This window comes from Chanodichthys erythropterus, chromosome 7 (assembly GCF_024489055.1).
Source record: "Chanodichthys erythropterus isolate Z2021 chromosome 7, ASM2448905v1, whole genome shotgun sequence".
NCBI classification, from domain to species: Eukaryota; Metazoa; Chordata; class Actinopteri; order Cypriniformes; family Xenocyprididae; genus Chanodichthys; species Chanodichthys erythropterus.
Genome location: NC_090227.1, coordinates 11,928,760 through 11,950,666, shown reverse-complemented (window position 1 = coordinate 11,950,666; position 21,907 = coordinate 11,928,760). Strand labels below are relative to the sequence as shown.

The 21,907-nt window shown below is 39.1% G+C and overlaps 1 protein-coding gene across 1 annotated transcript in view; it reads right to left on the bottom strand.

The window, feature by feature from the left end:
* Nucleotides 1–21,907, bottom strand: part of kiaa1549lb (KIAA1549-like b) — a 151,569-nt gene that overhangs the window by 18,493 nt on the left and 111,169 nt on the right. Inside the window, exons 17-18 of the mRNA XM_067389021.1 lie at nt 16,289–16,421; nt 4,339–4,722 (exon numbers count right to left, since the gene is read on the bottom strand). Of these exons, the coding sequence (XP_067245122.1) occupies nt 4,339–4,722; nt 16,289–16,421 (517 nt within the window). The remainder of the gene's footprint in view (nt 1–4,338; nt 4,723–16,288; nt 16,422–21,907) is intronic.

The following is a 21,907-nucleotide window of genomic DNA, read 5'->3' as shown; positions in this document are numbered from 1 at the left end:
TCCATCTTGTCTTTAGTTTGCGCCTGGTATGGTGAAAGCCTTTCTGCATACCAGGCCGGGCTATGTTCCGAAGGTTCCGACGAGGGTCCCAGGTCCCATTGTACTCGAGGCTTTCTGCCCGCCTCCTTTTACGAGTTCGGATCAGGAAAGAAAGTGGATAAGCAAGTGGGTGGTCGAGGCCATCTCACTTGCATATGAGACAGTGGGATGTCCGTGTCCCTTAGTGGTGCGCGCTCATTCCACGAGAGGTATGGCCGTGTCCAGAGCTCTCTTATCTGGAGTCTCCATGGACGACATTTGTGGTGCGGCTGGATGTTCATCCCAGCACACCTTCATCAGATTTTATAATCTTAATCTTAATATCACTTCGGGGGCCAGGGTCCTACAAGATAGCAGCCAGGCACTCTGAGACACGGCGTAGTTGGGATTGCGTTCCCATCACGTCATTCGACGTAGCGTCGATAGTTCCCACGAAAGGGAACGTCTCGGGTTACGAGTGTAACCCCTGTTCCCTGAGTAAGGGAACGAGACGCTACGTCACGTGGCCGTATCTCCTGCATACCTGGTGCGCTTGCTTCAGACATTTTACAGAAGCTGGCGTGCTTTGTGTTCAGGTGTGCTTTATAGCTTCCTGATCCGTGACGTCACCCGCCTCTGACGTCACGTCTCTTCATTGGTTGGATACAGAGGTGCTTCACGAACACAAAATACAGAGGGTTCCCATCACGTCATTCGACGTAGCGTCTCGTTCCCTTACTCAGGGAACAGGGGTTACACTCGTAACCCGAGACGTTTTATGAAGCGATGCGAGTGCTTTTTGCGCAAAAAAAACAACAACATAAATGATCACTTTACGTACAAAAATATTGATCTGCAACATGCGTTCACGAGAGCATCACAACGCATGTGTTTTGTGTTCAGACTCGTACATCAGCTCAACGCACATGCGCGAGTGTTCGCGAGAGCATCACTCAAGTGTTCAAGCAAGAGCTGACATTGTTGCGTGAACACGCCTTGGATAATATTATTTTGTAAATAAAGTGGTAAATTATGTTTTTTGTTTGTTTGTTTGTTTGTTTTTTGCACAAAAAAGCACTCATGTCTCTTCATAAATTTGAGTTTAATCCACTGAAGCTACATGGAGTACTTTAAAGATGTTATTCCAACCTTTCTGGACCTTGGAGTGGTAGTTGCATTGGATCTCTATGGAGGGACAGAAACCTCTCAGACTTCATCAAAAAGATCTTAATTTGTGTTCTGAAGATGAACAAATGTCTTAAGGATGTGGAACAACATGAGGGTGTATAATAAATTACAGAATTTTCATTTTTGGGTGAACTAACCCTTTAACAACACTCACCACATGGATCATAGATCATATACAGACTGAAGTATGCATGTTTAAAGTTATAGAAGTAATTTATAGAAGTATTTCACATACTCTCCTGCATTAACCAGCATGGTGTATGCACACATATTTCATCATGTCTTCTTCAAATGAAATATATGTGCAAATATCTAAACTGATACAGTGGTGTATCTGAACGTGACATGATGGATTATTCTGATACACAAAAGACAATGATTTATACCGAAAATTCAAAGAAAAGTTACTTTGCCTTTATTCTTTGTGTTAAACTGGCATGTCGTTTATCATGAGACTGTAGTGCTCATAAACGTAATGAAAATATTATTAGACCTTCTAAATGTTCTTCGCATTTCTCCCTTGTGCTTGTCATTTTTCTCTGTGCTCATATATTAATATTAATATTCATTATTCTGTATAATGACTGTGTTGTAGGTCTGTGTTTTATTGGATGTTCTCTTTATTGGTTTCTAAAATAAATAAATAATAATAAACTATAGAATTTGTAATAACATAATGTAAACACATGAAGAAAATTTGAAAACAGCCTCTATAAAAGTGATTTATATTCCGCAAAATTTAATGTAATTAATAATACCAGCATTTTTATTAAATACATTTCTGCCAAAACAACATATTTCTTCACTGTTAGTAGCTGCAAGTTAAAGGGTTAGTTAACCCAAAAATTAAAATTCTGTCATTTATTACTCACCCTCATGCAGTTTCACACCTGTAAGACCTTCGTTCATCTTCGGAACACAAATTAAGATATTTTTGTTGAAATCCGATGGCTCCGTAAGGCCTGCATAGGGAGCAATGACATTTCCTCTCTTAAGATCCATAAAGGTACTAAAAACATATTTAAATCAGTTCATGTGAGTACAGTGGTTCAATATTAATATTATAAAGCGACGAGATATAAGTCACATCATATATCCAACATCACTATATAAGTCATTATTTGTTTTTTTGTTTTTTTTGGTGCACCAAAAATATTCTCGTCACTTTATAATATTAATATTGAACCACTGTATTCACATGAACTGATTTAAATATGTTTTAGTACATTAATGGATCTTGAGAGAGGAAATGTCATTGCTGGCTATGGAGGCCTCACTGAGTCATCGGATTTCAACAAAAATATCTTAATTTGTGTTCCAAAGATTAACAAAGGTCTTGCGGGTGTGGAATGGCATGAGGGTGAGTAATAAATGACAGAATTTTCATTTTTGGGTGAACTAACCCTTTAAATTACTATAAATGGTGCTGGATCAAGCTTGTAGTTGTGTATATTGTCGTTTTCCAGTTTACCTCATCATGTATTTACATGGTAGTGGCTGTTTTCAGTTAGCCTAGATTCACCACAGAACCTGTAATGTTCCTATAATCACACGACTATTAAACAAAATTCAGAGTCAAATCTGAATGAATCAAGTGACTTGCGCTGTTTATCACTTCATAGAGTGGCAGAAACGCAGCGCACATTCATCAGCGGCAGCTATGTGCGGGTATTTGCCTTTTGCAGTTTCCTGTGTGCTAAAATTAAAAAAAAAAAAAAAAAAAATCACTCATATGGGGGAGGTCTCTTTTGCTTTGGCCTGTCAATTCATAAGACAAACCAATTGGCTGTTGTCCCTGCATGATGGGCCAGTCTGTGCCAAAAAAAAAAAAAAAAAAAAAAAAAAAAAGGTAAATAAATAAATAATCAACATTGTATGGGCCCCAAAGTGCTTCGCCCCACCGAGAAAATGCTCAGTATGCCAATCCAGGCCTGCAGATCACTCAAACTATATATGGAAATTGAAGAGTCCTTATATGGTCACCGGTGGAGTCTGGATGTCATCTAGTGGAAAACTACTACTCAAAATCTTACTGAAAGTTCTTTTTTTTTTTTTTTTTGAGATATTAACCAAAAAATTGGTACAGAACTTGTTCAGATATTTAGCTTTGATTTAAGTTTTAGAGTTGAACATGTTTTGTAAAATATATCGTTGATATAAAATATAAAAATATATATTTTACATATTTTAAATTTTCATACACTTTTTTCTTACTTGTACTATAATCTGTGAAGTGTTCCTTTTAAAAAGATGCCAAACTTAAGTCTGTGCTCTGAAGTATTCAAGATTTTTAACAATTTAAGTTGGAAAATTCAATATTTTCAAGTCTGTGCTCTTTAAATGGGACAGACAGTTAACAGGTAAAACAACTTTTTATTTTCACAAACTTTGAAAATAAAAAAGTTGTTAAACTCAGCAAGACACTGGTACTTCAAAGGAGCTCTGACATACAAAAAATAAGTGTTTTGTATCCTGGATCTGTACAGTTGCTTTTGAATAGCTATCTACATGGGTCAAATTGTCCCATGAACAGTGAGATTGTATAAAATTTCGGTATGCACATTTCACAACACATCAAGCATGTTGAAACTTTGCATGCATGTTCATGACCCTGAATGAGAAAAAGTCACAAAATTTCAAGAAAAACTATGCAGGTTAGATAGTATTTCAGAGAGATTATAAAAAGAAATTATAGCTCATTTTTACCATATATGGCAGACAAAATATTTTTCATTATTGAAAATAAGTGGGGAAAAACATAACAAAATATAACCCAAAAAATATTTGGGGCTGTACAGATGCCTTAGAACATGTGGAATATAGCCTTAGAATATGCTAGTCAAACTGACCTATGAACATTACAAATGTAACAATTTGTTTGTGTATATGTCAAAACATATCAGCGTGTTAAACTTTGCATGCATGTTCGTGACCCTAAATTAACAAAATTTCAAGAAAAACAACAAAGATTAACTGATATTTCCAACAACTCAAAAATCAAAACGGGTTAAATTGACCCCCAACAGTACATAAATGTTAAGCAAGTATTATGCAAGTAAATATGATCAATTTTACTTTCATGTTGACTTTAAGACTAATAAGTGTGGCTTAGTGACAGAATCACAACTGTACCTGCTTGGCCAGACTGCACTGGTAAGGGTCTGGTTTATAGGCTCGCACCCACTGCAGGCCTCCCTGCCCTTGACTCGTGGTGCCTGGTGCACTGGTCACCACCTCTGAGTAGGGGATGACTGGACCCAAGCCATAGGGCCCCAGCGGTGGATGCTGATGGTGGGAATGATAGTGGTGGTGTCTGCTGGAGGTGGAGTGGCCAGCTGAAGCTAGACTAAAGGCTTCCTCTAGCAGGAGATGCATCTGCTGACGAACCTCATCTATGGAAGGCTGGGAGCTCAGCGTTGATGTCTCAGATTGACCTTTGATTTGTCGACCACAGCCAAGATAATGGCGGCCCGCCAGTCGGTCGACGTCAGTCTCTTCAATAATCTCTGGCTCAGTCTGCAAAAGAAAAAAATAAACACAAACAGATGCACAGATATTCAAAAGCTACTGGATATTGATGCTCAAAAGAAAAATGAAAGGAATCGTTCACCCAAAAATTTAAATTCTGTGATCTTCAATGTCCATTTGATTTTCTTTCTTTTGTGGAAGAATGTCCATGCAGTTGTTTACCATAAAATATATATATATATATATATATATATATATATGTTACCCCTCTAACCCAGGTCCTACTCGCCCTGCGATGCATGGGCCTCGAACCTGGGTCTCCAGTGAGGGAGTCGGACGCTCTAACATGGAGGCTAAATGCTGCAACCCTTAGTGTCAGTCACTAGAGCATCACTTGAGATCTGAAGAGTGAGGTTTACTCACATAGTGACTACTAGCTGGCCTCCGTTACACTCACCCCCTAAACCTCACTCCCATCTGGGTCACGGCACCAATGTAACCCCTCTAACCCAGGTCCTACTCGCCCCGCTCTGCACGGGCCTCGAACCTGGTTCTCCAGCGTGGGAGTCGGATGCTTTAACAGGGAGGCTAAAAGCTGCAACCCTTAGTGTCATTTGCTAGAGCATCTCTTGAGATCAGAGGAGTGAGTTTTACTCACACAGTGACTACTAGCTGGCTTTTGTTACACATATATATAAAAGAGTGGGGTAATGAAGCTCCAAAATATCATTTTTGCTGTTGCAAATTCAAATATAGTGCATAAAGAGTCCAGTGCACCAGGTTTGGCATCAACAATCCTAAACGCCATTGGTTCTCCATTGGCTGAGGAGAATAAAAATTATAGTATGGCTTCACAACATTTATAGCATATTTTTTTTATGATTTTATGTTGTTTTTGTCCCCGGTGGTCACTGTATGGAAATGATTAGCAAGAGCATTCTTCAAAACATTTTTTTTTTTTTTTTTTTTTTTATCTCGACCTGTCAGAAAATGTAATACAGGTTTAGAAGAATATGAGGTTCAGTAAATGATGACAATTTTATCTGTATTAACTATCCATTTTAATTGTATTAACTATTCATTCAAGTTGGATTTGTGATTCTTTTTGAAACTAAACTACCCAAAGGACCTCAAGTACAGGTTTGAAGCACTTCTGAAAATCTTGATGGAGCTAGATACAACCAAGTTGTCACCAAAAGTCCAAGCACTGAAAATTAAGATGCTGCAGTGATTGGGTAACTGAGAGACACAAAACAACATGTATGAACACTGGCTAGTATGTCTTGATAGCTCCTCTTTTTGCTGCCTTTTGAGTTTTTGTTATTTCCAAAATAACCCCAATAAATAACCTAACCCCCAGTTGCTCCCCGGGTGCCGCAGCAATGGCTATGTGTGTCCATGGCTTGTAGTGTTTGTGTTCACTACTCACTGCTCCTAATGTGTGTGCACTAACTTTGATGGGTTAAATGCAGAAGACAAATTACAAGTATGGGTTACCATAATTGGCCTTCACTTCACTTAATAATAAAAAAAAAAAAAGAATCTTATGAATTTAAAACAAATTGGATTTATTGGTTCTATTACATAAATACCATTCATTCTTATTTCATTTACATATGACTGGCAAATATGTATCACATCAAGTATATTAGTTTGTTTATGTTAACAAAATATGTAATCCAAATTGATGGAAATTTCATATGCAGTTAATTATTAGGCCTAATTGTAGGTGCTGCATAGAAATGGGGGAACCCCTGCCTCAACCTCCAAAGCAGGAAGAGAATAGGCTTCAATGATGATAGGATGAACAATTTAGAATGGATAGATGAATAATGATAGCTGAATAATTTGACATTGTGGGGCCGTGTCAAGTTAAATATGCTCCAGGACCTCGATACCTCAGTGTGGAGGTCTGGGAAGAATGGCAGATGTCTCCTGGGTTTAAACCTCACACGCTTGTGAGAAAGCGTTAATCTAACTTGCATTTTCTCACTCCTTTTTACTCATCCGGCCATTATAAACTTTGTCTACAGTTTGGGTAACCACCTCGGGTAGCTCTTCAAAGGCACAAGACTGCTGTGTTGACTTATGAGGGGTACCCGGGGCATCCATGCCGCCACCCAGCTCTTCAGAACCATAGGTGGCCGACGGTAGGTCTTAGTCTGGATCGGAAGTAATTGCTGAGCAAGCTTCTGAATCCAGGATGAGGTCTTCTGAATCTGGTGATGGAGCAAGAGAAAAAGGCAGAGCTCGTCTCAAGCTCCTTAGCCAGCTCCACCTATGACCCCCGTGATTGATGCACTGACTTGGCAGATGATGCACTGATTGATGCACTGACTCTTTGAATCATGGTGCGCACAAAACACACCACCTTTGTAGACGCAGGACCCAAAACCACGGAGTGCAGACACCTGGCTCCCATCACTCACGAAAAGACCCAGGTGTCTGCACCCCGTGCTTTTGTCAGGGTTCTGCCCTGGCAGCCTTGTCTGTGTTGTCTTTGTTTCATGTCTCTATGTTTGTGTTATTTGTCAGCACATGGCTTTGTCTTTGTTTGTGTTTGCCATGTGCTCCTCTTGTCCTGCCTCTTAGTTTGCTTTCACCATGCCCCCTTGTTTAGTCCTGTCTAGTCCTCGTTTCACTAATTGTGCTCACCTGAACCTTGTGTGCTTTGGTCCCTTTATATTGTGCTTCCTTCCCTCATGTCTTTGCTGGTTTGTTGTGTGTTCACCGTGTGTATTGTGCGTATAGATCCTGTCATTCATATCCTGAGTTTCCTGGCCTCTGACTCCTCTGTCCAGTATCCTGAGTTTCCTGGCCACTGACTCCTCTGCCTGGCAGCAAGGACCTTAACAGCAGTCCACTCTCTCGTCAAGCCTCTGGTTCTGTCTTCACCAACTTGGACTGTGTCAGTGGTCATCAACCCTGCCTGTCGTTGTGTCGTCTGCCCTGCCCTGCTGTTTGACTGGTTCACACCCATTTCTCCCTGTTGTGTCTTTAGTGTTGTTAATAAATCCCTTTATTGCTCATTCTGCGCCTGGGTCCTCACTCCTGCAAAACCCTGACAGAACAAACCAGCCAAGACTGGACCCAGCAATGAGCATCCGTGTAGTTCCCCCCGCGACTGTCCAAGAGAGACTGGCACTCCAACAGGGGTTGGCATCGCTTCGCCAGCAGGGCCGGGATGTGGTGTCCTTTGCACAGTTCTTTTGGACCATGGCTAAGGGCCTGGAATACAATGATGGGGCCCTTAAGGAGGCCTTTAACCTTTCTTTGGATGACCCCCTACCACGTTGGGAGATGGATCAATTAAAGATTCTGGACTTCTGGAATTTTTCCAAGTATCTCCACCACCGCAAGGACTGGCAGATACTCACACCACCAGAGTCCGCCTGCAGCAGTGACCATACCGCCATCCATCCTTCGAGTCAAGTTCAAGATCCTCCTCTGACTCCCACGTTAAAGCGTAGACTGAGAAGGAAGAGGGCAGCAAGAGCTGCTGCATCAGTCTCGGTCTCCGTCCAGTCCACTCAAGTCACCCCAGAGTCTGTCCAGTCCACTCAAGTCACCCCAGAGTCTGTCCAGTCCACTCAAGTCACCCCAGAGTCTGTCCAGTCCACTCAAGTCACCCCAGAGTCTGTCCAGTCCACTCAAGTCACCCCAGAGTTGATCAAGAAGGTGGCAGTCACCCCTGAAGTGGCCAGTCATGCACTTTTGTGCCCCCGGAAGCGTAAGAAAAGGCGGGTGCATGTTGTTGTGCAGTCAAATGCTCTTCCTGTGGTCCTAAGCCCACTGGTCCAGGAGGGCCAGAGTACAGAGGTCTCTAATCCATTGGCCCAGGAGGGCCCTGGTTGGGTTTCCCAGAGTTCAGTGGTACCAGAGGACCTGATTCTGAAGGTCCCTAATCCAGTGGTCCTGGAGGACCATAGTCAGGAGAGCTTAAACCCTTTGGTCCAGGAGGGCCCAAGTCAAAAGGGCCCCGGTCCAGAGGTCCAGGAGAGTCTGAGTCAAGAGGTTCTTTATCCTATGGTCCAGGAGGACCTGACTCAGTTGGTCCTGTATCCAGTGGTTCCAGAAATATTTAGTCTGGAACCAAACCCTAAGCCACTTACTTCACCAGCTATGCCTTTGTTGAGGGAACCTGAGACTGAACTGTCTGAATCACTCACCAGTCCTGTCTTGTCCAAGGTGTGTATTCAAGTTGGCACGGCTACCTCCACAGAAACTGTTCTTGACCTGGCCACAGAGGCCATTCCAGAGCATCTCACCCTGCCTGATATGGCCATGGAGGACCCCTCAGAACAGCTAACCAGTGCTGTAGTGCCCACAGAAACCGACCCTGCCAGTCATGTTACTTCCCAAGAAGCTGCTCTGGACCAGGTCACGGAGGCCATTTCAGGGTGTCTTGATCTGCCCGCAATGGCCACGGAGGCCACCTCTGAGCTTTTCACCAGTCATGACTTGCCCAGTGAGAGAATTCCTGCCAATCATGTCATGCCCATTGATGTTGTTCTTGTTAGTCATGTTATACCCACGGAGGCCATTCCAGAGCAGCCTGCTTTCATCAGTTTGGCCATGGAGGCCATTTCAGAGGCTCCCATTCAGCCTGTCATGGGCATGGAAGCCATCCCTGAGCACGCCAGTGCAGCCCAGGAGGGCGCTCCCGAGTCAGTCCCTGAGCACACGAGCGCAGCCCAGGAGGGCAGTCCAGAGTCAGTCCCTGAGCACGCCAGTGCAGCCCAGGAGGGCGCTCCCGAGTCCAGTCCAATGTGTGTCCTTGAGGCCCTGGAGGGCATTTCTGCAGATTTAAGTCCAGTGTTCGAAACATCCTCCAGGACTTCAGGGACTAAGTCTGTATCTGTGTCTGTTTCCCAACGACTTATCCTTCCTGCCAATGCAGTCATGGCTCCTGAGTTCATCCCCAAGTCCTTCCCAAATAAAGAATTTATACCGCCTGGAGGCGTCCATTGGAGGGGGGGTACTGTCAGGGTTCTGCCCTGGCAGCCTTGTCTGTGTTGTCTTTGTTTCATGTCTCTGTGTTTGTGTTATTTGTCAGCACATGGCTTTGTCTTTGTTTGTGTTTGCCATGTGCTCCTCTTGTCCTGCCTCCTAGTTTGCTTTCACCATGCCCCCTTGTTTAGTCCTGTCTAGTCCTCATTTCACTAATTGTGCTCACCTGAACCTTGTGTGCTTTGGTCCCTTTATATTGTGCTTCCTTCCCTCATGTCTTTGCTGGTTTGTTGTGTGTTCACCGTGTGTATTGTGCGTATAGATCCTGTCATTCATATCCTGAGTTTCCTGGCCTCTGACTCCTCTGTCCAGTATCCTGAGTTTCCTGGCCACTGACTCCTCTGCCTGGCAGCAAGGACCTTAACAGCAGTCCACTCTCTCGTCAAGCCTCTGGTTCTGTCTTCACCAACTTGGACTGTGTCAGTGGTCATCAACCCTGCCTGTCGTTGTGTCGTCTGCCCTGCCCTGCTGTTTGACTGGTTCACACCTATTTCTCCCTGTTGTGCGCTGTCTTTAGTGTTGTTAATAAATCCCTTTATTGCTCATTCAGCGCCTGGGTCCTCACTCCTGCAAAACCCTGACAGCTTTGGGTCCTGCGTCTACCAAGGTGGTGTGTTTGTGCGCACCATGATTCAAAGAGACACCACTTCATGGCACATTAATCACTATAATGGTGACGTCAAATTAAATAAATATTAGAGCAAATCCCTGTTAATTCTCAATAAGTACTTTTGTACAAAATGAAGGTAAACTGGTTAGTAATAAGTGAAACTGGTAATGCTGTTTTTGGAGTTGATTAATGTAATGATTAATCTAGTTGACTGATCTAATGTCTTTTATTTTCAGTTGATTTCATCTAAGGCTGTGGCTGGAAGTCAGTTGTAGTTGCTCGTCTGTTTTCTTTTTTTTTTTTTTCTGTTCTCTTCTTTCCTTCAGTGATTCTGCTTGTTAACAGGCTTGTTGACTGCCCAAGTGCCATCATTTCATGTGGTATGTGTGGGCCAGATCTGAGCAGTTACTATCTGGGAGGCCAGTAATTAACAAGAAAAACTAAAACAGCCATGGTACAAATTGTATTCCTTTTGTGGCTGTGTACCCTAAAGGAATAGTTCATCCAAAAATGAAAATCATTTATTTGGCCTCATGTAGCCCAATGATAAACCCATATGACTTGTGTAGAGCACAAAAGGAGATGTTTTGAAGAATCTTTACACTGCTCTTTTCCATATAACAACAGTTCACAGTGTTCAGGAGCTGTCATACTCCAAAATTAACCAAGTTCGAACCAAAAAAACAAAACAAAATACAAATATTAAAATAATCCATACAACAACAGCACTATATAAGTCACCTTAAACCATAAGATGACATTGTGTGAGGAAAAATTGAAATATGTACTGAAAATATTGTCCGCCATGTGTGCTTGTGCATACTGATGCAGCAATGCAGTGATAACAAAGGCCCTTTTTTTTTTTTAAAGTAGAAAGATTTCATACAAAGGGTAAATATACATTTTCATTTTCAGTCTTATAAGCAGGAATTATTTGGTATTTGGTATTTCAAGATTAAAATACAAATGTCAGATGAGCATTGTGCCTTGACAAGACTAATTTTGGTAACAATAAGCCATACCTGCACACGACCTGATCCCAAAACAGCCCTACCATTCCGATATGCTTTATAAATCAGACTCTCTTTCATCCCAAATTACCATTTTCATTTTAAATCTTTTCATAACGTGTCCCCTGAACGTTCATTGGAACAAGTGAGTGCTGTTAAAATTAATTCATACCATGATCGCTGATTATCCTTGTGATTATATACAACTAATTTTCTAAATTACTTTTTCTTTTTATTACTTTTTCTCCGGTGTCTCTTTCTATCTTAAAAGCACAATTCTTATAAAATACACAATAATAGCAGAATAGCAGAAATAAATGGTGTGGAATCTTCTCTCGTTCAATCCAGGTTGGTTTAAGAGCGTGGGAGTTTTGTTTATTCATCATGTATCTGTTGTGCACAGGCCCAGTAAGAAAGAGTGCAGTGATTAAAGATTTCAGCAATTCACTGACCTGTCTGTCTTTTGTTTTCCCCTCTTTTTATTCCTCTCTCGCACAATCCAACATATTATTCTGTTAACTTACCACTTACTCTACATTTCATCTACTCTTATGTTCAGATCATTCATTGGCGGTGCCCTGCTTCTCAGGCACCATACAGAGGTAGGAAGACATCAAGGCATGTCCAAATTCAATGTTTGCATAACATTATGTCTACTAAAGTGCCTTTATCATGCATCCACAAATGTCCAAATGCTAAACATGCTTGTTAACACACACACACACACACACACACATGTTTGTTTTTGTGAATTGTGGGGACTTTCCATAGACTTCAATGCATTTTACACTGAACAAACTGTACATTCTATCCCCCTACCCTGCCCCTACCCCTAAACCTAACCCTCACAGGAAACTGTGCAAACTTTTACTTTTTCACAAAAACTCATTCTATATGATTTATAAACCCATTTACATTGTGGGGACCGCTGGCTGGTCCCCACGATGTAGGTGAACTCAGGTTTATATTACATCATGGGGACATTTGGTCCCCACAATGTAATATAAACAAAAGCACACACACACACACACACACACACACACACACACACACACACACACACACACACACACACACACACACACACACACACACACACACACACACACACACACACACATGTTTGTTTTTGTGAATTGTGGGGACTTTCCATAGACTTCAATGCATTTTACACTGAACAAACTGTACATTCTATCCCCCTACCCTGCCCCTACCCCTAAACCTAACCCTCACAGGAAACTGTGCAAACTTTTACTTTTTCACAAAAACTCATTCTATATGATTTATAAACCCATTTACATTGTGGGGACCGCTGGCTGGTCCCCACGATGTAGGTGAACTCAGGTTTATATTACATCATGGGGACATTTGGTCCCCACAATGTAATATAAACAAAAGCACACACACACACACACACACACACACACACACACACACACACACACACACACACACACACACACACACACACACACACACACACACACACACACACTTTTTGTAATATAGACAATGAAAAGAAAATTGGGAAACACTTTAGAATACTGTTCCATCATTAATAAATAACTACTCAGGAACAAATGAGAAAGACATATTAAAATTATAGTACTAATAACTAACAAGAAACTCAGTTATTTGTTATATATTGTCTTATTGCCCATCCCTAAAATTTGCTCTATATTATTCAGACATTCAGACAAGAAAATGAAAAGTATGACTTTCTGAATCTCCTCTGATCATTAGATGGTGCCCTGGAAGCTGATCTAAAATCCTAAGGATGGTTTCCTTACAAGTTACTTTCATACAAAAACACACCTTAGGTTTCAGACACAGTCTGTCTCTCTCTCCTTTCCTGTGTGTCAAATGTGAGAGGTGTACAGGATGTCTGGTGCAGTGCACCACATAAATCAGTCCCTCTTACAGCGTCAGTATGAAGATCTGGGGAAATTTAGCCAATAGCATCTAAATCCCACTGTAATCAATAGAAAGCTATTTTTACACAGAGTCAGAATCCACATTAAGTACAGGGACAAAGATGAATTAACAACAGTATAACTCATAGTACATGGACAGAGACAAAGACTGTGTGGCTTTTGTAACTGTTTAAAGAGACCAATTTTCATGCTCAAAATAGGTAAGCTCTATTTCAAATAAAACATGTCAGCATGTTTACAATTGCTGAGAGGTGCACACAGTCAGCATACTACAGTTAATTTCACTTAAGATCTGGGGCACGACTGCATGAGTGCAGTCTTGATAATGTTTCATGTCAGCTTCATGCTTAGATGCTTTATAGAATCATATATATATATATATATATATATATATATATATATATATATATATATATATATATATATATATATATATATATATATTTATTTTATTTTATTTTTACAGTAAAGAAATACAAAATGGTCAACATTGATTCCATTCTCCATTCCCAATTGCAATCCAGACCAAAACAGTGTGCTTCTGTTTCCATAGTGATGAACTTGCATCATGATTCAGGTCACCTTATGATTCTTCTTTCATTAAAAAGACCAGGGGCCTGATGTATAAACGTTGCATACACACACAAAAAAAAGGCACTGAAATGTGCATACTAAATTTTCCACGCACATATTGGGATTTATAAAAAATAAACTTTGCGTAAATATGTGCGCACCATATAGGAGCTCTAGACCATGCGTACGCACTCTTTTACTGGAGTGGGCAAAGTACTTAAGTAAACAGAATGATTTTAAACTCTGTTTTCCATTTGAAGATTTCAATTTTCACATTTAGATTAAAAATGTGCCACTCTCCTTAATGGCATGCTGTGTTTAAATGTTTTAACGACAGCGAGGATTGCTTAGTGCACGATAATTCCACTTTAAATTGTGTTCTAAATAGCAGAGCTCATGCAGAACTCAATAGCAGACAGAAAACATTTTCATGCAAATAATGATCAATGAAGTGCACTTCGTCTAAGCAGATAGCTTAGCAACATAATGGTATAATAAAAGACACTGAAGGAATCGCTCGTTGATCTTCCGACGAGTAGCTACTGTACTGTACAACCTCTGCTGAATGCAGGTGTTCTGTTGGTGATGTGCACAGACAGACAGTAGCCTAAAGATAACACCTTTTGTGGTCTTCCCAATATTATGAAAATTAATTAATAAAAATTTTATTTTTAAAATGTTTTGTCAGTGAAGCACTGAGTCAGACAAGTATTTACAATGCAAAAATAAGACCTATCCGTTTCCATTAAAAATATATAAACATCCTAAAATATATGTTTACCTTTTAGGCAAAATTGCATACATTTGATTTGTTTAAAACAAATATAAATACTATTTGGCCTGTGGAAAAGAATAACTCTTCAGTGAAACCTTTCTCTTAACAGTATTTTGTACGATTTTGATTTATTTATTTATTTTTCTAAAACAAGACAAGGATAGTGAATGATTATTAGCAATGTAATGTGATGGCATTTATTGTCATATTTTCCTAATGTCTTGTACCGTTAAACACGGTGCACGTGAATATGCATGGAAATGATATGCAGATGACATAATGTATAGTAAAACTAGACGTTGTAAGCTCCATATATGGTTATTTTGGGGAGGAGACGGGGCAGAGATTCGTGTATGCACAATCTTCCACTGACTGGGTTTTATAAAGGGAATTTTTTGAGCAGGTTGTGGCATACACATGGTTTTATAAATCTGAAAACTTTTGTGCATACGGAAAAACTGGCTTTTATGCATACACACACTTTTAGGATGCAGTCTACGGAAAGTTTTATACATGAGGCCCCAGAGCTTTTTTTTTACCTTGTTAACCCTTAAATGCATACCTCGGGTCTTAAGTGACCCGGGACGTCATTCACTACCCTCCTCCTCAATTTTTTAAAGTTAGACATCAACATTCTTGATATTCCTCAATCGATTCATTATAAAGAATATAACATGAAAAAAATCATAAAATTATAAAAGAATGCCTAGTTTTGAATTCACTTTTTTGTAAAAAATTGTATAGGGTCGCTAACGACCCGAGGTGTGTATCAGTGTTTTTTCTGCACAACAATAATTGAATCTTACATGATGGAATAAGTGCAATTTACCTTTATTCCACAAGGTGGCAATGTCTGATACACAATGCTGAAGTGACGACTCTTTCAGACAGAAAATGAAATAATAAGAAAAACATGAAATGGCTCAGTGATTTACTGCAGAGCAAGTACTAAACGCAATCAAATATGACTGTAACTGTCACTGGATGGATCTGGTGAAGCTGTTAGCGATCGAAATATTGATTTTGAAGATGTTGAAAATGATATAGTTCTGAGAATATGTTTGAGATCATGAATAGGCTCATATTTCCAACCTCAAACATAAAACTAGCCTATTATTTGCTGAGTTTACTTGGAAATGAGCTCTGATGAGGACAGTGATGATGGCATAAAACATCTGCTCAAACTGAACCCTTTCAAGCTCCAAAAGGTAACAAAATATGATTTATTGTATTCTTCTGTAATTGTTACTCTAATATCAGAGGAGTTTTATATTATCACGACAGACAGAGATCCTTCCGTGTTAGATATAGATCCGGGTCGATAAAGACCCGTATATGTAAGAATGATTGGCGAAACAGTCATGCATTTAAGGGTTAATTTTGCAAAATATAAATAAATAAATAAAATAAAATAAATCAGTCAATCAATCAATCACACGTGGCCTAACAACACAAAAAAGACTTGTAGCAGCAACTAACAAGAAGCGTATCATAACCCACCCAAAACTCCACCTAATAACAACCAAGCAAGGCCTTACAATATCATATGTAACTGTCGAATATACATTTATGCATTTGGCAGATGCATTTATCCAAAAAAGGCCACAGCCTGTTGCTGGCTCCATGCTCTGCCAGCTGTTTTGGAAACCTTTCCATTTGATTTTGCTAATGCTTTATGCCGCTTTTCACGAAGAACACTCACATCATAGCCACTGTTACGGATCCCCTTTCTGGGTCTCTCTCTCATGACCAGAAGATCCATCTCTGTTCCTCCAGGACTGGGACTGTTTAGAGACTGTCTGCTGCGATGTGTGGGGTGACTCACCTGAGAGGGTCTGAAACCAACAAACAAACACACACACACACACACAGTTTAGAACAATAGCATAACATTATGCAAGTACATGGACATGTACACACTACATGTAAACAGGACCTCCGTATGTATGTATGTATGTATGTATGTATGAGTTTGTGATGTCCACTAAAATAGATATTTATGTATGGCATTATAGCTTATTTATTAAGGTGCACTCTGGAATGAGGATGTCCCTTCCCCTATTACCAGTGGCAGCCATCTTGGTTCATAGCTGTTATGTAACAAGAGGCTATTGGCTATTTAAAAATTGTCCATGCAAGAATGATAATCCAGTACCAGTGAGGCCATGAATGTGTTAAGGAAATCCATGTATTAAAAAAAAAAAAAAAAAAAAACTTGAATTATTTATTTATGTATGTATGTATGTATGTATGTATGTATGTATGTATGTATGTATTTTTGGCTAAATAATGCCATTCTAGTCTGATGGATTTACAATGAAATGATATATAACAAAACATGTAAACACTTAGAGTAAAGAGATTTATAAAATCTTCACAGTAAGAAAAACTTCATATGGAAGCTGAAGAAATACTTTAATAAGCAAAAAGATTGAGTTGCTGTGTAGGCAACTTCATCAGATTTCATCATTCTGTGTCCTGCAATGAATCATTCAGACAGCAGATCACAGTAAAGCAGAGGTTACCACTTTCACACAGAAAACACATCCAAAATAACATGCTTAACCTACAAGGGGTCACTGGAGATGTAAAACTTTCAATAAATGTCATCAGCAGTTTTAAAAATACCTAAAGTGCCTTAAAGGCCCCAATAAAAAATGCTCAGAGATATAGCCTTATATCATTAGTGTCCAAATAATACAATTACTGGGTTGACTTTTTAAAAGAAATTATTATTTATTATTATTTTTTTAAAACATTCTAGTGCACAGCATTTAACTAAAACACTTAAAAAAAAAAAAAAAAAAAAAATATATATATATATATATATATATATATATATATATATATTATATTATATTATATTATATTATATTATATATATATATATATATATATATATATATATATATATATATATATATATATATATATATATCTGATATATCTGTGATGTTATATGAATGAAATGATAATGACTGTTTTGTCAATGTTCACAATGGAAAGCAATAGTTACAGACTATGGCTACCGCCTCAGCCAAATGTGACTTCTAACGCCTTTTTGAAGTATTTACAATACTCAAACCTTTAACCCTTAAATGCATACCTCGGGTCTTTATCAACCCAGGACGTCATTCACTACTTCTCCTCATTAATTTTTTTTAAAGTTAGGCATCAACCTTCTTAGTATTCCTCAATCAATTCATTTTAAACAATATAACAAAACTTTAAAAGAATGCCTCTTTTCCCATTCATTTTTTGTAAAAATTGTATAGGGTCACTAACGACCCGAGGTGTGTATCAGTGTACATTTATCTTTTCTGCACAACAATAATTGAATAATTGATGACGGAATAATCGCAATTCACCTTTATTCCACAAGGTGGCAATGTCTCATACACAATGATGATGTGACATTTCATTCAGACAGAAAAAACGAAAGAATAGGCAAAACATGAAATGGCTCAGCGATTTACTGCAGAGCAAGTACTAACGCAATCAAATATGACTGTCACTGTCACTGGATGGATCTGGTGAAGCTGTTAGTGATCAAGAAAATCAATGAAGATGTTGAAAATGATAGTATATTAAAAGCACATTTTAGATCATATTTCATGGTGTCCCAAAATAGCACAGTTAAGAATGTTTAGCATATAAAGTACAAAATTAGTGCGCGAAAATAGAGCACTTTAAGTACATTGTTGAAATTTACTTTTTTTCACCTGGGTTTGAATGGGCTCATTTGTGATTTCAAACATAAAACTAGCCTATTATTTGCTGCATTTACTGGGAAATGAGCTCTGATGGGGACAGTGATGATGGCATAAAACATCTGTTCAAATTGAACCCTTTCAAGCTCCAAAAGGTAACAAAATACGATTTATTTTATTCTTCTGTAATTGTTACTCTAATATCAGGGGAGTTTTATATTTTCGCAACAGGTAGAGATCCATCAGTGTTAGATATAGATCCGGGTCGCTAAAGACCCGAATATGTAAGAATTATTGGCGAAACATTCATGCATTTAAGGGTTAAAGCTGGACTAAAGAGCACTGGACTCTCTATAGCCATATGTGGTTAAAACATAAAATGGCACATGCTATTTTGTGCATGTGAAAAAAAAAGTCATCTGACCAACTTCATCACTGTTACCAACTATTTTCAATGGAAAGTAGCTAAAGCCTGCTCAAAAAGTCGCTAAATGTTGCTATTGTTTGCATTCTGGCTAGTGTCAGCTATGGAAGGCATGTTAAATCTAATGGCTTTATGCTAGAGAAAATGGTCTGATGAAATCGAAATTTTGTACTTATATAATCACCATCAGCTAAATCAGCTCTCTGCAGCCATGGATAAGAGTTGCCTCTGCCAGCAACAACCTATGGGGACCACCGCCCCAGTTACCCACTAGTCTATCATACAGAGAAATGAAAATACCTAGAGGATCGCTTACTCTTTATTTGTCAAGGCACCTCTTCTGCTGCTGAGAACACTCTCACTTTCTGTACTCTGGCTGCAAGTAGTGGGTAAGCTGACATTCCTCTGAAGTCAATCTATAGACAAGCCCTGAATCATACCTTTCCTGTCACTTCCTGTCATTTTGCCTAATGCATTTCTAGTCAGAGTTTACTAGTAGATGTCACCTTATCTAGTGAAACTACTTTTTTTTTTTTTTTTTTTGTCCAAGCCCTGCTTGACTATCATAGCGTTAGATGAACCCTCTAGGGTCCAGCATATGGAGAATTACAACTCAACCTCCAATTCAGAGCACTGAACAAGTAGATCATCTAACTACTCATTACACACACATCAACCAACTCATCTAGGGTTTTCCATAGCTTTCTCAACACAACTAATTAATAATTATTCTAAAACGGTTAGTTCCTGTCCTTGATTCTGATTGGTCAATAGCTGTGTTTTATTCACTACAAAATACGGCTATGACCGCTTCACCCAACGCTTCTGTGTATCACTACACAATACCCTTAGCATCCACACTTAGCAACGTAAACTGTTTGTTCTCAATTGATATTGTTAATCGAAGCATTATGTAGAAGAGTATTGCGAGAAAGACATCGAGTAAGCAAGTTTACTATCTGCATTCAGATTTAGCTTTTTCCTTCAGGTCAGTCCTATGTATAAAAAAATTGTTTAAATGTCCGATGTATTATCTTGTCCTTTTAATAGTTAAGGGGCTGAATGTTCTAATCACACTGGTGTGATCGTACGCTCCAGAGACCAGCCAAGACTGATCACACTAGTGTGATCATATGCATTAAAGGGTTAAAGGTTTTCATGAGTTTGAGTTTTTAAACAACATGTGGAAATTGACACCCTTTCTGTAATTTTCCTTGATATAAAGGTCTGGAATGTTGACTACTCAATATTCTAAACCCACTGATAAGAAGCACTCACCCATCTTATTTGAAGAAAGGGCCAGCCTATACTCAATTTCTTCGTTTAAAGTGTATTTGCAGTGTAGAATCTGATTTTGAATAAAAAGTGGTGAAAATGTAGCCTGGATACCAGCCGAACTTAGCCCCGCCCACAACATTTTGAGGTCGTGGAGTTCGGTCTGGACTCGATCCGTAGAGGAGTAATTATGCCCGAACAAAAACTGTTCGGACCAATCACATTGTCAGGGCGATGATTGACAGATTATCACCAGAAACGTAATCAGTCACGTCACCAAAGAGCGCTTGGGGAGTTTAATTGACAAGCGATCTAACCAATCAGAACGCTGCATCCGCTATTTTGTCCGACAAAGCAGTCAGGAGTTAGAAGATTAACATCGGTGGAGTTAAACTTGAAAAATTGTGCATATTGACACAACATTGAAACAACATTTATTCTCATGTTCATTCATGTTTATTTGATGCTATAAATGGACTAGTAGGAAGAGATGATCGGTTAACGAGCCGCTTGAGCTGAGGCGCTACAGCAATCTGTCACGATCATGGTCACAACACATTAAAAAGCCACAAAACGTTTTTTATTGTTTTACTTTTTTTTAATAACTACACAGTTTGAAAGCTGGGACTTTGTTCCTAAGTAACCTGCTCTGTCTCGTCTGTCGATGTGTGGTCAGTATCCTCTTTGCTCCGCGATGTATTTTCCACTCTGTGGTGTGACAGCGCCACGGCTTGTCGGACAAAGCAACTAAGTAACTAAGGGGGCGAGTCTTTGCGAAAGGTCAATTAGTTTACAACAATGATGGCTGTTGTTGAAGAACTGAGATATGTAGATTCCGCCATCGCATCCGTTATAGAAGATATCGACAGCGCATTAATTTTAAAAGAGGAACAGAGGACCGCGATCAAGGCATTTGTCGATGGGAAAGATGTCTTTGCCGTCCTTTCTACGGGACTCTGCAAAAGTTGGATTTATCAGCTGGCCCCGATGGTCGCTAAGAAGAGTTCTGTTGACAACTATGCGTCGCTCAACATACGTCACTTACTCTGTAGCTCTGATTGGTTGTAGGTCTATCCAATTGAGGTCTTTCCTGGATCGGTTGAAATACGCCCCCATAATCAAAGCCCAATGGAGCAGTATCAGACTCATATTCGAACTAGAATTGAGTATGACCACGTCAGGCTAGTGAAAATGTATAAGCGACTTATCCTCAGGGGTTGTCAGAACAAGTGGATGGATTTTGCTTTGGAGAAAGTACGAAATGCATCCTACAGACCGGTGAAACAAAATAAGTTAAACAATTTGTTACATGTGCTTTCACTAATGTTATCTGTTTGTTGTCTTGTCCATGTGAAAAACAATATGTGGGCAAGATAAATAGTCAAATTATGTCACACATTTTTGAACACATGAATGGAATTAGAAGACCAGAAATACAGAGACTTCTACAAATGGTATGTAAATAGAATACCTTAGATGTTTGTATTGTAGTGATTTTGGATTAGCCTCACACAAGGGCACCACAAATGTAGTTATTTATGGTCTTAAATATTAATATTAATATTTATATTTTATATTAATATTAATATTGAGTTAGGTGATTCCTTCCAATATTTCGGGGCACCAGCAAGGAATTAGAATTTTACTGAATTAGAAATTTAATTCAGAATTAAAATTGACTGAATTAGAATTTTATATTTTGGAAGAAGTTTATCATCTGACCAATATGAAGGATTTAATGAGATTCAGATGAGCTTGTAGAGCCTCTGATTATCAACACAAGAATGACACAGTTTGAAATAAAAATGAATTTATTAACAAAAAGATATACAAGAGTAAAATATCACACTCACTAAATACTACGAAGGAAAATGACTAAACTACTAAGGAAAAATGACTAAACTACTAAGAA